This window comes from Anomaloglossus baeobatrachus, chromosome 2 (assembly GCF_048569485.1).
Source record: "Anomaloglossus baeobatrachus isolate aAnoBae1 chromosome 2, aAnoBae1.hap1, whole genome shotgun sequence".
NCBI lineage: Eukaryota > Metazoa > Chordata > Amphibia > Anura > Aromobatidae > Anomaloglossus > Anomaloglossus baeobatrachus.
The window spans coordinates 789,167,477-789,181,572 of NC_134354.1; the positions used below are offsets into that span (position 1 = coordinate 789,167,477).

The following is a 14,096-nucleotide window of genomic DNA, read 5'->3' on the forward strand; positions in this document are numbered from 1 at the left end:
CTCACTTCTCTCACGGAATAATACAAATCTGATCTCCGAGGAGGAAATCGCGGAGTATATATATATATATATATATATATATTTCTGGAATCGCTGCAGTTATAATATAGAGAAAGCAATAACCAGAGATGAGAACACGACCGACGGGAAACTACAGAAAGCCGGGACCCAGGGAGCAAGGGAGGGCGGGGGCCGGGATGTACCCCGAATACTGGCCGACACACAGGCATGGACGAAAGGGTTGGCGCTCTTTAAATTGTTCCAGAAAATTAAGTCTTTCTCCCAGTAAATTATTATTATTGTCCTCACTTTATTACACTCAGGTTTATTTCCTCTGTGTATTGATTTAACACAAAAAAAAACTGAGTAAAAAGGCAAATTTGAAATAATTTCACACAAAACCCCATAAATGGTCTGGTAACAATTGTTGTTCCCCTGACTTTAACATTCGACTGCTCCCTTTCCCCTGTGTAATAAACCCCGTCCATCAGTCGCCTCCTGTCCCCGTCCACAGCTTCTTCCTCCTCTCTCCTGGAATCTCACACTCTTCTTTATAAACGTCTCCAGGTCTCTCATATCGGAAGGCGTCTTCTCTCCTCTCTTCTCTCCCCCTCTTCTCTCCTCTCTCCTCTTCTCTCCTCTCCTCTTCTCTCCTCTTCTCTCCTCTTCTCTCCTCTTCTCTCCTCTTCTCTTCTGTTCTGTCCTCTCCTCTTCTCCCAATCTTCAGATCTCTCCAGCGATTTGTTTCCATCCATTTCTTGGGTTTCTTGAAGTGTTTGAGGTCAATGTCCTGCTGGAGACCCCTGACCTAGCACACACCCCCAGCTGTCTGACACTGGGCTCTACATTGCCACCAAGGATCCTTTGTGCCAGAGACAGCCAAACTATCCCAAACATATCTGACCTCCACCATGTGTGACTGTAGGTGCTGTGCTCCTTACTTTGTAGGCCTCATTCTGTTTTCGGTGAACAGTAGAATGATGCGCTTTACCAAAAACTTATATCTTGGACTCATCTCTCCATAAGACGCTTTCCCAGGAGGATTTTGGTTACTGTCATACATTTTGTCTTTTTTTTGTCTCTTTGTCGGCAGTGGGGTCCTCCTGGGTCTCCTCCATAGTGTTTTTCTATCTCTGTGTCAGCAGTGGGGTCCTCCTGGGTCTCCTCCATAGTGTTTTTCTGTCTCTGTGTCAGCAGTAGGGTCCTCCTGGGTCTCCTCCATACCTTTCACATCATTCAGATGTGGATGGATAGTTCACGCTTACACAGATGCCCCTGAGCAGCAGCTTGAATTTCTCTGGACCTTGATTTGGGCTTATCCACCATCCAGACTATCCTGCGATACAACCTTTCATCAGTTTTTCTCTGCCTTCCACATCCAGGGAGATTAGCTACAGCGCCATAGGTTGTCAACTTCTTCATTATGTTACACACCGTGGACAAAGGAACATCAAGATCTCTGGAAATGGACTTGTAATCTTAAGATTGTTGATATTTTTCAACACTTTTGATTCATCCTCAGACAGTTCTCTTCTCTTTCTGTTCTCCATGCTTAGTGCAGCGCACACACACAGTGCACAGACTGAGGCAACTTCTCCCCTTTTTATGTGGTTTCAGGTGTGATTTCCATATTGCCCACACCTGATACTTGCCTCAGGGGAGTGTGAATGAGCGTCACATACTGGAAACTAAGTTGTTTTTTGAAAACAGGAAGAAGCTGACATTTATGTTTTCACAATTTTGGAAAGGTGCCAACAATTCTATCCGGCCCATTTTTTGAGTTTTGCATGAAATTATGTCCAAAATGCCTTCTTTTTCTCTGAATACTTTTTTGTTGTTTCAATAAAGGCAAAAAAATTAAACATGTGTATAACAAATCGTGTGGAATTGCAATAAATGTTTGGGAGAAATATCCATTGTCTGGAACAATTTCAAGGGAGCAAACACTTTCGGCCATGACTGTACATAACATAAGCAGAATTATAAGTGCAGCATTGGTTTTAACAGGAGCATAAAACATAAAGAAACAGTAACATTTTAAGTACAGCTCTGGATGTGACTGGAACCTAAGAATTAATGTAACACCAGAATTTGGAATTCAGCTTTTGATGTTACTGGAGAATATGACCTGATAAGATAGCAGAATAGTGACTGCAGCTCTGGAGGTGAGTGGAGAATATAACATGATGTAAAAGCAGAATAGTGACTGCAGCTCTGGAGGTGACTAGAGAATAAAACATGATGTAAAAGCAGAATAGTGAGTGCAGCTCTGGAGGTGACTGGAGGATAAGACACAATGTAACAGCAGAATACTGACTGCAGCTCTGGAGGTGACTAGAGAATAAAACATGATGTAAAAGCAGAATAGTGACTGCAGCTCTGGAGGTGACTGGAGAATAAGACATGATGTAACAGCAGAATAGTGACTGCGGCTCTGGAGGTGACTGGAGGATAAGACACAATGTAACAGCAGAATAGTGACTGCAGCTCTGGAGGTGACTGGAGGATAAGACATGATGTAACAGTAGAATAGTGACTGCAGTTCTGGAGGTGACTGGAGGATAAGACACGATGTAACAGCAGAATAGTGAGTGCAGCTCTGGAGGTGACTGGAGGATAAGACCTGATGTAACAGCAGAATAGTGACTGCAGCTCCGGAGGTGACTGGAGAATAAGACACGATGTAACAGCAGAATAGTGACTGCAGCTCTGGAGGTGACTGGAGGATAAGACCTGATGTAACAGCAGAATAGTGACTGAAGCTCTGGAGGTGACTGGAGGATAAGACACGATGTTACAGCAGAATAGTGACTGCAGCTCTGGAGGTGACTGGAGGATAAGACCTGATGTAACAGCAGAATAGTGACTGCAGCTCTGGAGGTGACTGGAGGATAAGACACGATGTAACAGCAGAATAGTGACTGCAGCTCTGGAGGTGACTGGAGGATAAGACATGATGCTACAGCAGAATAGTGACTGCAGCTCTGGAGGAGACTGGAGGATAAGACAAGATGCTACAGCAGAATAGTGACTGCAGCTTTGGAGATGACTGGAGACCTGATGTAACAGCAGAATAGTGACTGCAGCTCTGGAGGTGACTGGAGGATAAGCCTGATGTAGCAGTAGCTCTGAATGTTCTGGATCCCTTGGACTCTGTGTTTCTGTTCTCCACCATTCTCCTGGCCTCGGCTGATTATTTGCTGTCTCTCAGCTGTGCTTTGGTTGTATTTCCCCTGCAGTGATACATTGTACAGATCTGGGGGGCAGGCGGGGGGACGGTGCTGCTGATCCCCGCTCTCTGCCTCTCGCACAGCGGGGGCCTTGGCCCCATGAACTTGTTTTTCTTTTACTGCTTTTAGTGATAAAACCTTTCATTTTTCTAGAACTCTGGTTTCCATGGAAACGGCTGTCAGCGCGCGGCTGTCAGGATTTATAATCTCGGGTTTTATACCGCATCTGTCAGATTAGACAGATCTGAGCGGAGCGCGAAAAACCCAGAGATGGAAAAATAGCAAAAACTGATAAGATGACAAATGGGCTCAGTACAATGGAGGCTTCTGCAGGGGCCCCGGGCGCTCAGGGGCCCCCGACATTCTGCAGTATGGGGTCCTACAAGAGGGGACCCTGCGGAGGGGAATTTCTGCATCACAAAGCTTCTGACAGTTTGATCTCTGTTCCATTTAATCCGGTCTGACCATAGAACCGCCCCTTTTATGACGATTTGCATATGCAGCCCCTCCCCTGTGGAGCGCTTACCGGAACTCAGCATATGCAGCCCCTCCCCTGTGGAGCGCTTACCGGAAATCAGCATATGCAGCACCTCCCCTGCGGAGCGCTTACCGGAAATCAGCATATGCAGCCCCTCCCCTGCGGAGCGCTTACCGGAAATCAGCATATGCAGCACCTCCCCTGCGGAGCGCTTACCGGAAATCAGCATATGCAGCACCTCCCCTGCGGAGCGCTTACCGGAAATCAGCATATGCAGCACCTCCCCTGAGGAGCACTTACCGGAAATCAGCATATGCAGCACCTCCCCTGCGGAGCGCTTACCGGAAACCAGCTGTACCAGTGAGTGTATGATGTAACGGTGTGATGTCATCAGCAGCCTGTGACATCACCTGGGATGGGTGTGGCTATTCTAAGACCCCAAGGCAGAGTTTTATGATGATGAGAGGCTGAACCAGCAGGGGGCACCAGAGCACCATGACAGAGAGCAGAATCACTGCAGATTTACACATGGATGTTCTCCAGTGAGGGTCAAAGGAGCTAATTATCAACCTAAAATCTGGGGGAAATTTGGGAACAGAATCTCCAGACAAAAGTAACAGCAGAACTGTGAATGCAGCTCTGGATGTGCAATAGTATAAGATGTTGTCATAGCAGAATTATGAGTGCAGCTCTGGATGTGCAATAGTATAAGATGATGTCACAGCAGAACTATGAGTGCAGCTCTGGATGTGACCTGAGTAAAAGGCAAGATGGAGCAGTACAACTGAGAATGGAACTTACTATATGTTACTTATGCATAAGATATGATGAAACACAAACTGTGAGTGCAGCTCCGGACGTATAAGAAGGTAAAACACTAGAACTGATGTGTAAGACATGATGAAACAGCAGAACTGTGAACGCAGCTCTATATTTCATTGATGTGTAAGACAAGATGAAACACTAGAACTGTGAGTGCAGCTCTGGATGTGACTGGAGGAGCAAAATACAACATAAAACTCCACAACTGTGAATGCAGCTCTGAATATGACTAAAGTGTAATATGAAACAGCAGAAGCAAAACTGCAGCTCTGTATGTCACTGATGTGCAAGGTATATACATGATGAAAACGGCAGAACTGTGAAAGCAGCTCTGGATGAGACTAAAGTGTAATATGAAACAGCAGAAGCAAAACTGCAGCTCTGTAGGATGTCACTGATGTACAAGGTTTAAAACATGATGAAACAGCAGAACTGTGAATGCAGCACTGGATGTGAAATTGTATAAGATGTTAACATAGCAGAACTATGAGTGCAGCTCTGGATGTGACCTGAGTAAAAAGCAAGATAGAACAGCAAAACTGAGAATGGAAGTTATGTTACTGATTTATAAGACATGATAACACACTAGAACTGTGAGTGCAGCTCTGGATGTGAATGGAGGAGTAAAATACAACATAAAACTGCACAATGGTGAATGCAGCTCTGAATGTGACTAAAGTGTAATATGACACAGCAGAAGCAAAAATGCAGCCCTGTATGATGTCACTGATGTACAAGGTGTAATACATGGTGACACAGCAGAAGTGTAAATGCAGATCTGGATGTGAAATAGTACAAGATGTTGACACAGCAGAACTATGAGTACAGCTCTGGATGTGACTGTCATCTGTACAGATGTACTCAGCACTTGTGGCCACCAGTGATATTAACGTGATGTATAGTACATTGTAGACCAGCAGTGAGGGGTACGGGGGTGTACAATGGGGGGGGGGGGGGGTTCTCGCTTACCTTGCCATTGGGACTGGCCTTCTTAAATACTCTGCAGAGAAAAAGAGAAAAAAACATTAGAATTTAAAGGAACATGCACACGAGAAATAAGATAATGTGCAGATCACTAGAGCGGTGTGATACGTGGACGCCGACGCCGGCCTCACTGGTAAATCTGATATTTCTTCTCAGGTCACATCCAGAGCTGCAATCACAACTCTTCCCAGACTGTCCTTCATCTTCACTCCTCTAACAACTCTGTGCCACAAAGGACCAGCAACATTGTAAATGCAGCTCTGAATGTGACGGGAGAATCCTCCATCCTTTGCAGCGGTCATTGATAGAAAACCCTCGATTCCAACCGGTGACATCATGAGGACTGGATACTGGGTTATCAGCAGCAGAGGCTTTGTTACAATGTATCAGTCCAGGCCGCGTCTCATTATCAGAGTGATACAATTGTATCCATTTCTTGACTCAGCAGATGGGGGAATATAATATTATTAAAGACAACCAAAGAGTCATAAACCGGAAAAATAACATAATAAGCCACGACACCATCGTATATCAGGGGCACAAGCACGGGGGGCTGCGGACTGGGGACTTAGGAAACAAAATGGTATTCCTCTAGCAACACCCCAAAAATATCCGCATGCTCGGCCTCCACTCCATTCATTCTCTACGGGACTGTAGAGCACAGCGCTCGGCTTTATCCGGCAGTCTCATGAAGAATGAATGGAGCAGAGACCGAGCATGCACCCTGCACCCCATCCAGAGGGATCAGCCGGCCCTCCTCTATGCTCTATACAGGAGATACATTGATTTTTGGGGAATTACCCTATCATATGCTTTGCCCCCCAGCCCCCTCTTTTGAGGTGAAGATATGCAATCCTGTGTGTGACTTCTAACATGCTCAGGTAGTTATGATTCTCACAAAAACCTTATAAATAAATAATTAAAAAAAAATGGTGTGGGGTCCCCCCTATTTTTGATAACAAAATAAGAAAAAATAAACAACTGGGGGCTGGCATTATCACCCTGGGAAGGTCCATGGTTATTAGCCCCTTCCAAACTAAAAATAACAGCCCGCAGCTGCCCCAGAACAAACTCATTACATTAGAATTGGCGCTTTGTAGTTACCCCGGTGCGGAGGCAATCCGAGTAATATTTTTGGGGATTGATGTCAGCTTTGTAAAGTAGGCTCCCCCCTATTTTGATAACCAGCCAAGGTAAAGCAGACAGCTGGGAGCTAGTATTATCAGACTGGAAAGGTCCATGGTTATTGGGCTCATCCCAGCCTAAAGAAAGCAGCACGCAGCTGCCTCAGAAGTGGCACATTCGTTAAATGCTCCAATTCTGGTGCTTTACCCGCCTCTTCATGATTGCCCTGGTATCGTGGATCGCAGCCTGACCAGGAAAAACCAATGAAGTGTCCTTCTCAGAACCAGACTCCATAGGTTGTGCTACAGAATAAGGGGACGTCGTGGGAACGCCACGGACTATGGAGGAGCTGCGGGATTTTTTAATAATAAAGTGGTGTTGTTTTTTTACTTCTTTACCTCTCGTTCTATGTCCTTCAGGTCCCTATTTGGGGACTACGTCGGATCTTCATGGCTTTTTTTTTAATAAATTGGTGAACCAGGGCAAGTCTGGGGGCGATTTTAAAAAGAAACTATTTTTGTATGTCTTTTATTATCGTGTTAGTTACTGGGTTAGTAATGGTGGCGTCTCCCTCTTTCATTGTGTGATCATGATCCACCAAGGCAGCACAGAGGATTTCAGGAGTCTAGATGTCTCTCTTTTCCTGTGCAATCATGATCCATCCAGGCAGGAGGGGTTAATGACGACTGCCCGCTCCGTTCATTGATTCCTCGGCCGGATTGTGAGTCGCTCGCCGACCGCAGCGCCATCGATCGTTGCTCCATTCAGCTCCACACCCGGGTCACACGGATCCGATGGCACACGCCGCAGTGAGGGCTCCGCTTATGGAAATCTGGTTTCCTGAGAAGAAAGGATTTCCGCTCTGAAGCTTCAATACCTGGAAAAGCTTCAAGTGTGTGAAATGCAGAGAACAGCGATGATGAAAGCTCCGGAGTCACCGACATTGTCCGGTCTGATCCACCATCCAACTGAAGGGAACCAGAAACACAAACTACAAGAAGGGAACCGGCCTACTGCTGCCGGGAGAAAGCAAGACCCCCAGAATATCCCACCACCTATACAATAAAGCCCCCCTTCTGTGGCCACTGCACTCAATGTCCCCCGGTCAGTGATATCCCACCATCCATAGAATAGGGGGGCTCCCTCTTGTGGACCCTGCACTCCATGTCCCTCACCTCCTTCCCCCTCACCTTCTGCCCCCTCACCTCTTGGGCTCCCTCACCTCTTGTCCCCTCACATCCTGACCCCTCACCTCCTGCCCCCTCAAGTCCTGGCCCCCTCACCTCCTGGGCTCCCTAACCTCCTGGGCCCCCTCACCTCCTGGCCCCTCACCTCCTGGCCCCCTCACCTCCTGGGCCCCCTCACCTCCTGGGCCCCCTCACTTCCTGCCCCCTCACCTCCTGGCTCCCTCACCTCCTGCCCCCCTCACCTCCTGCCCCCTCACCTCTTGGTCTCCCTAAAGTCCTGGCCCCCTCACATCCTGGGCTCCCTAACCTCCTGGGCCTCCTCACCTCCTGGGCCCCCTCACTGCCTCACAATATTCCACTTCTCTTTCGCAGGATGTTTTGGGTCATTATCTATCTGTGAAGCGCCATCCAATCATTGCTGCATTTGGTGGAATGGGAGTAGAAAGTCTCGCCCCGTACACTTCAGAACTCATCCGGTGGCTTCTGTCATCAGTCACATCATCAATAACCACTAGTGCCAGAGGGCCATTGTTAGCCCTGCATGTCCGGCCATCACACCATCTCCGCCATGTGTAACAGAGGATGTGCTGAGTTCTGGATCAGGAGCAGCTCCAAGCCTTCTCCAGACTTTCTTCTTCCATCATTCTGGGACAGGTTGATTTTGGTCTCATCCGTCCTCTATTGCTTTTCCAGAACTGGGCGATTTCTTTAAATGATTTTTGGTAAAGTCTAATCTGGCCTTTTTATTTTTCAAAGCTGAATAATGGTCTTCACCTTGCGATGACCCCTCTGTATTTGCACCTTGCGATGACCCCTCTGTATTTGCTCCTTGTGGTGACCCCTCTGTATTTGCTCCTTGTGGTGACCCCTCTGTATTTGCTCCTTGTGGTGACTCCTCTGTATTTGCTCCTTGTGGTGACTCCTCTGTATTTGCACCTTGTGGTGACTCCTCTGTATTTGCACCTTGCGATGACCCCTCTGTATTTGCTCCTTGTGGTGACCCCTCTGTATTTTCTCCTTGCGATGACTCCTCTGTATTTGCTCCTTGTGGTGACCCCTCTGTATTTGCACCTTGCGATGACCCCTCTGTATTTTCTCCTTGTGGTGACTCCTCTGTATTTGCACCTTGTGGTGACCCCTCTGTATTTGCTCCTTGTGGTGACTCCTCTGTATTTGCTCCTTGTGGTGACCCCTCTGTATTTGCACCTTGTGGTGACTCCTCTGTATTTGCTCCTTGTGGTGACCCCTCTGTATTTGCTCCTTGTGGTGACTCCTCTGTATTTGCTCCTTGTGGTGACTCCTCTGTATTTGCTCCTTGTGGTGACTCCTCTGTATTTGCTCCTTGTGGTGACCCCTCTGTATTTGCTCCTTGTGGTGACTCCTCTGTATTTGCTCCTTGCGGTGACTCCTCTGTATTTGCTCCTTGTGGTGACTCCTCTGTATTTGCTCCTTGTGGTGACCCCTCTGTATTTGCTCCTTGTGGTGACCCCTCTGTGTTTGCTCCTTGTGGTGACCCCTCTGTATTTGCTCCTTGTGGTGACTCCTCTGTATTTGCTCCTTGTGGTGACTCCTCTGTATTTGCTCCTTGTGGTGACTCCTCTGTATTTGCATCTTGTGGTGACTCCTCTGTATTTTCTCCTTCTGGTGACTCCTCTGTATTTGCTCCTTGTGGTGACTCCTCTGTATTTGCTCCTTGTGGTGACCCCTCTGTATTTGCTCCTTGTGGTGACTCCTCTGTATTTGCACCTTGTGGTGACTCCTCTGTATTTGCATCTTGTGGTGACTCCTCTGCATTTGCACCTTGCGATGACCCCTCTGTATTTGCACCTTGTGGTGACTCCTCTGTATTTTCTCCTTGTGGTGACCCCTCTGTATTTGCACCTTGTGGTGACTCCTCTGTATTTGCACCTTGTGGTGACTCCTCTGTATTTGCATCTTGTGGTGATCCCTCTGTATTTGCTCCTTGTGGTGACCCCTCTGTATTTGCCCCTTGCGATGACCCCTCTGTATTTGCCCCTTGCGATGACCCCTCTGTATTTGCTCCTTGCGGTGACCCCTCTGTATTTGCTCCTTGTGGTGTCTCCTCTGTATTTGCTCCTTGTGGTGACTCCTCTGTATTTGCTCCTTGTGGTGACCCCTCTGTATTTGCACCTTGCGATGACCCCTCTGTATTTGCTCCTTGCGGTGACTCCTCTGTATTTGCTCCTTGTGGTGACTCCTCTGTATTTGCTCCTTGTGGTGACTCCTCTGTATTTGCTCCTTGTGGTGACTCCTCTGTATTTGCACCTTGTGATGACCCCTCTGTATTTGCTCCTTGTGGTGACTCCTCTGTATTTGCTCCTTGTGGTGACCCCTCTGTATTTGCTCCTTGTGGTGACTCCTCTGTATTTGCTCCTTGTGGTGACTCCTCTGCATTTGCTCCTTGTGGTGACTCCTCTGTATTTGCACCTTGTGATGACCCCTCTGTATTTGCTCCTTGTGGTGACTCCTCTGTATTTGCTCCTTGTGGTGACCCCTCTGTATTTGCTCCTTGTGGTGACCCCTCTGTATTTGCTCCTTGTGGTGACTCCTCTGTATTTGCTCCTTGTGGTGACTCCTCTGTATTTGCTCCTTGTGGTGTCTCCTCTGTATTTGCTCCTTGTGGTGACTCCTCTGTATTTGCATCTTGTGGTGACCCCTCTGTATTTGCTCCTTGTGGTGACTCTTCTGTATTTGCTCCTTGTGGTGACCCCTCTGTATTTGCTCCTTGTGGTGACTCCTCTGTATTTGCTCCTTGTGGTGACCCCTCTGTATTTGCTCCTTGTGGTGACTCCTCTGTATTTGCTCCTTGTGGTGACCCCTCTGTATTTGCTCCTTGTGGTGACTCCTCTGTATTTGCTCCTTGTGGTGACTCCTCTGTATTCGCTCCTTGTGGTGACTCCTCTGTATTTGATCCTTGTGGTGTCTCCTCTGTATTTGCTCCTTGTGGTGACCCCTCTGTATTTGCTCCTTGTGGTGACTCCTCTGTATTTGCTCCTTGTGGTGACCCCTCTGTATTTGCTCCTTGTGGTGACTCCTCTGTATTTGCACCTTGTGGTGACTCCTCTGTATTTGCACCTTGTGGTGACCCCTCTGTATTTGCACCTTGTGGTGACTCCTCTGTATTTGCACCTTGTGGTGACTCCTCTGTATTTGCACCTTGTGGTGACTCCTCTGTATTTGCACCTTGTGGTGACCCCTCTGTATTTGCACCTTGTGGTGACCCCTCTGTATTTGCTCCTTGTGGTGACTCCTCTGTATTTGCACCTTGTAGTGACTCCTCTGTATTTGCACCTTGTGGTGACCCCTCTGTATTTGCACCTTGTGGTGACTCCTCTGTATTTGCACCTTGTGGTGACTCCTCTGTATTTGCTCCTTGTGGCGACTCCTCTGTATTTGCTCCTTGTGGTGACCCCTCTGTATTTGCACCTTGTGGTGACTCCTCTGTATTTGCATCTTGTGGTGACTCCTCTGTATTTGCTCCTTGTGGTGACCCCTCTGTATTTTCTCCTTGTGGTGACTCCTCTGTATTTGCTCCTTGTGGTGACCCCTCTGTATTTGCTCCTTGTGGTGACTCCTCTGTATTTGCTCCTTGTGGTGACTCCTCTGTATTTGCTCCTTGTGGTGGCTTCTCTGTATTTGCTCCTTGTGGTGACTCCTCTGTATTTGCTCCTTGCGGTGACTCCTCTGTATTTGCTCCTTGTGGTGACTCCTCTGTATTTGCTCCTTGCGGTGACTCCTCTGTATTTGCTCCTTGTGGTGACTCCTCTGTATTTGCTCCTTGTGGTGACTCCTCTGTATTTGCTCCTTGTGGTGACTCCTCTGTATTTGCTCCTTGTGGTGACTCCTCTGTATTTGCTCCTTGTGGTGACCCCTCTGTATTTGCTCCTTGTGGTGACCCCTCTGTATTTGCTCCTTGTGGTGACCCCTCTGTATTTGCTGCTTGTGGTGACCCCTCTGTATTTGCTGCTTGTGGTGACTCCTCAGTATTGGCTCCTTGTGGTGACTCCTCTGTATTTGCACCTTGTGGTGACCCCTCTTGTATTTGCTCCTTGTGGTGACTCCTCTGTATTTGCTCCTTGTGGTGACTCCTCTGTATTTGCACCTTGTGGTGACCCCTCTGTATTTGCTCCTTGTGGTGACCCCTCTGTATTTGCTCCTTGTGGTGACTCCTCTGTATTTGCACCTTGTGGTGACCCCTTTGTATTTGCTCCTTGTGGTGACCCCTCTGTATTTGCTCCTTGTGGTGACTCCTCTGTATTTGCACCTTGTGGTGACCCCTCTGTATTTGCTCCTTGTGGTGACTCCTCTGTATTTGCTCCTTGTGGTGACCCCTCTGTATTTGCTCCTTGTGGTGACTCCTCTGTATTTGCACCTTGTGGTGACCCCTCTGTATTTGCTCCTTGTGGTGACTCTGTATTTGCACCTTGTGGTGACCCCTCTGTATTTGCTCCTTGTGGTGACTCCTCTGTATTTGCTCCTTGTGGTGACCCCTCTGTATTGGCTCCTTGTGGTGACTCCTCTGTATTTGCACATTGTGGTGACCCCTCTTGTATTTTCTCCTTGTGGTGACTCCTTTGTATTTGCTCCTTGTGGTGACTCCTCTGTATTTGCACCTTGTGGTGACTCCTCTGTATTTGCTCCTTGTGGTGACTCCTCTGTATTTGCTCCTTGTGGTGATCCCTCTGTATTTGCTCCTTGTGGTGACTCCTCTGTATTTGCTCCTTGTGGTGACTCCTCTGTATTTGCTCCTTGTGGTGACCCCTCTGTATTTCCTCCTTGTGGTGACTCCTCTGTATTTGCTCCTTGTGGTGACTCCTCTGTATTTGCTCCTTGTGGTGACCCCTCTGTATTTGCACATTGTGGTGACCCCTCTTGTATTTTCTCCTTGTGGTGACTCCTCTGTATTTGCTCCTTGTGGTGACTCCTCTGTATTTGCTCCTTGTGGTGACTCCTCTGTATTTGCTCCTTGTGGTGACTCCTCTGTATTTGCTCCTTGTGGTGACTCCTCTGTATTTGCTCCTTGTGGTGACTCCTCTGTATTTGCTCCTTGTGGTGACTCCTCTGTATTTGCTCCTTGTGGTGACTCCTCTGTATTTGGCCCTTGTGGTGACTCCTCTGTATTTGCTCCTTGTGGTGACCCCTCTGTATTTGCTCCTTGTGGTGTCTCCTCTGTATTTGCTCCTTGTGGTGACTCCTCTGTATTTGCTCCTTGTGGTGACTCCTCTGTATTTGCTCCTTGTGGTGACTCCTCTGTATTTGCTCCTTGTGGTGACTCCTCTGTATTTGCTCCTTGTGGTGACCCCTCTGTATTTGCTTAATTATGAAGGTTTTTCTTCTCCATGCAAAGGATTCTCCGATCATCCACTGGTGTCTTCCATGAACGTCCACAGTCTTTTTGAGTTCACGGCTCACCTGTGCGTTATCTTTTTTTTTTCCCACACCAAACTGTTGATTTTGCCGTTCCTAACATTTCTGCTCTCTGATGGATTGCTTCTTCTCTTTTTTAGCCTAATGATAGTCGGTTTCTCGTCCTCTGGCCGCATGTTGTGGGTTCAAAAGCAACAGCTCCAAATGTAAATGCAGCTCCTGGAATCAGCTCCAGACCTTTTACCTGCTTAATTGATGATGAATTAATAAGGGTGTAGTCCATGGAGCCCAGTAAAGAGCTTCTAAGAGAATTGTCCAATTACTTTTGGTCTCTTGAAAAAGTGTCAGCGACATAATAAAGAGCTGAAATTCCTAGACCTCCCTCCAATTAGGATGTCCCTTAAATTAAAGCTGAGAGCCGGCTCTAGAAGCCCAGAATGATTAGAACTGGATCTGGAATATGTTTGGGTAAAAACTTAATAAAGGCCAAAACTTGTGTCACCGTCCGTATATTTCTGGACCTCACTGTATATTACTGATACATTATATAAGGAAAAGGTATCAACCACTGAGGACTTCAGTTCTTTTAAACAAATTTTCTTGATACATTATATGTGACTGATACATTATATGTGACTGATCCATTATATGTGACTGATACATTATATGTGACTGATCCATTATATGTGACTGATACATTATATGTGACTGATCCATTATATGTGACTGATACATTATATGTGACTGATATAATGTATCAGTCACATATAATGTATCAGTCACATATAATGGATCAGTCACTTATAATGTATCAGTCACATATAATGTAAGTGACTGATCCATTATATGTGACTGATACATTATAAGTGACTGATCCATTAT

General features: G+C 47.0%; 1 protein-coding gene across 2 annotated transcripts in view; it reads right to left on the bottom strand.

The window, feature by feature from the left end:
- The window catches only part of LOC142292343 (beta-arrestin-1), a 176,529-nt gene that overhangs the window by 68,851 nt on the left and 93,582 nt on the right, over window positions 1–14,096 (bottom strand). For both annotated transcript variants that reach the window (XM_075337652.1, XM_075337651.1), the window contains exon 2: window positions 5,500–5,530. In XM_075337652.1, coding sequence (XP_075193767.1) covers window positions 5,500–5,530 — 31 coding nt within the window. The remainder of the gene's footprint in view (window positions 1–5,499; window positions 5,531–14,096) is intronic.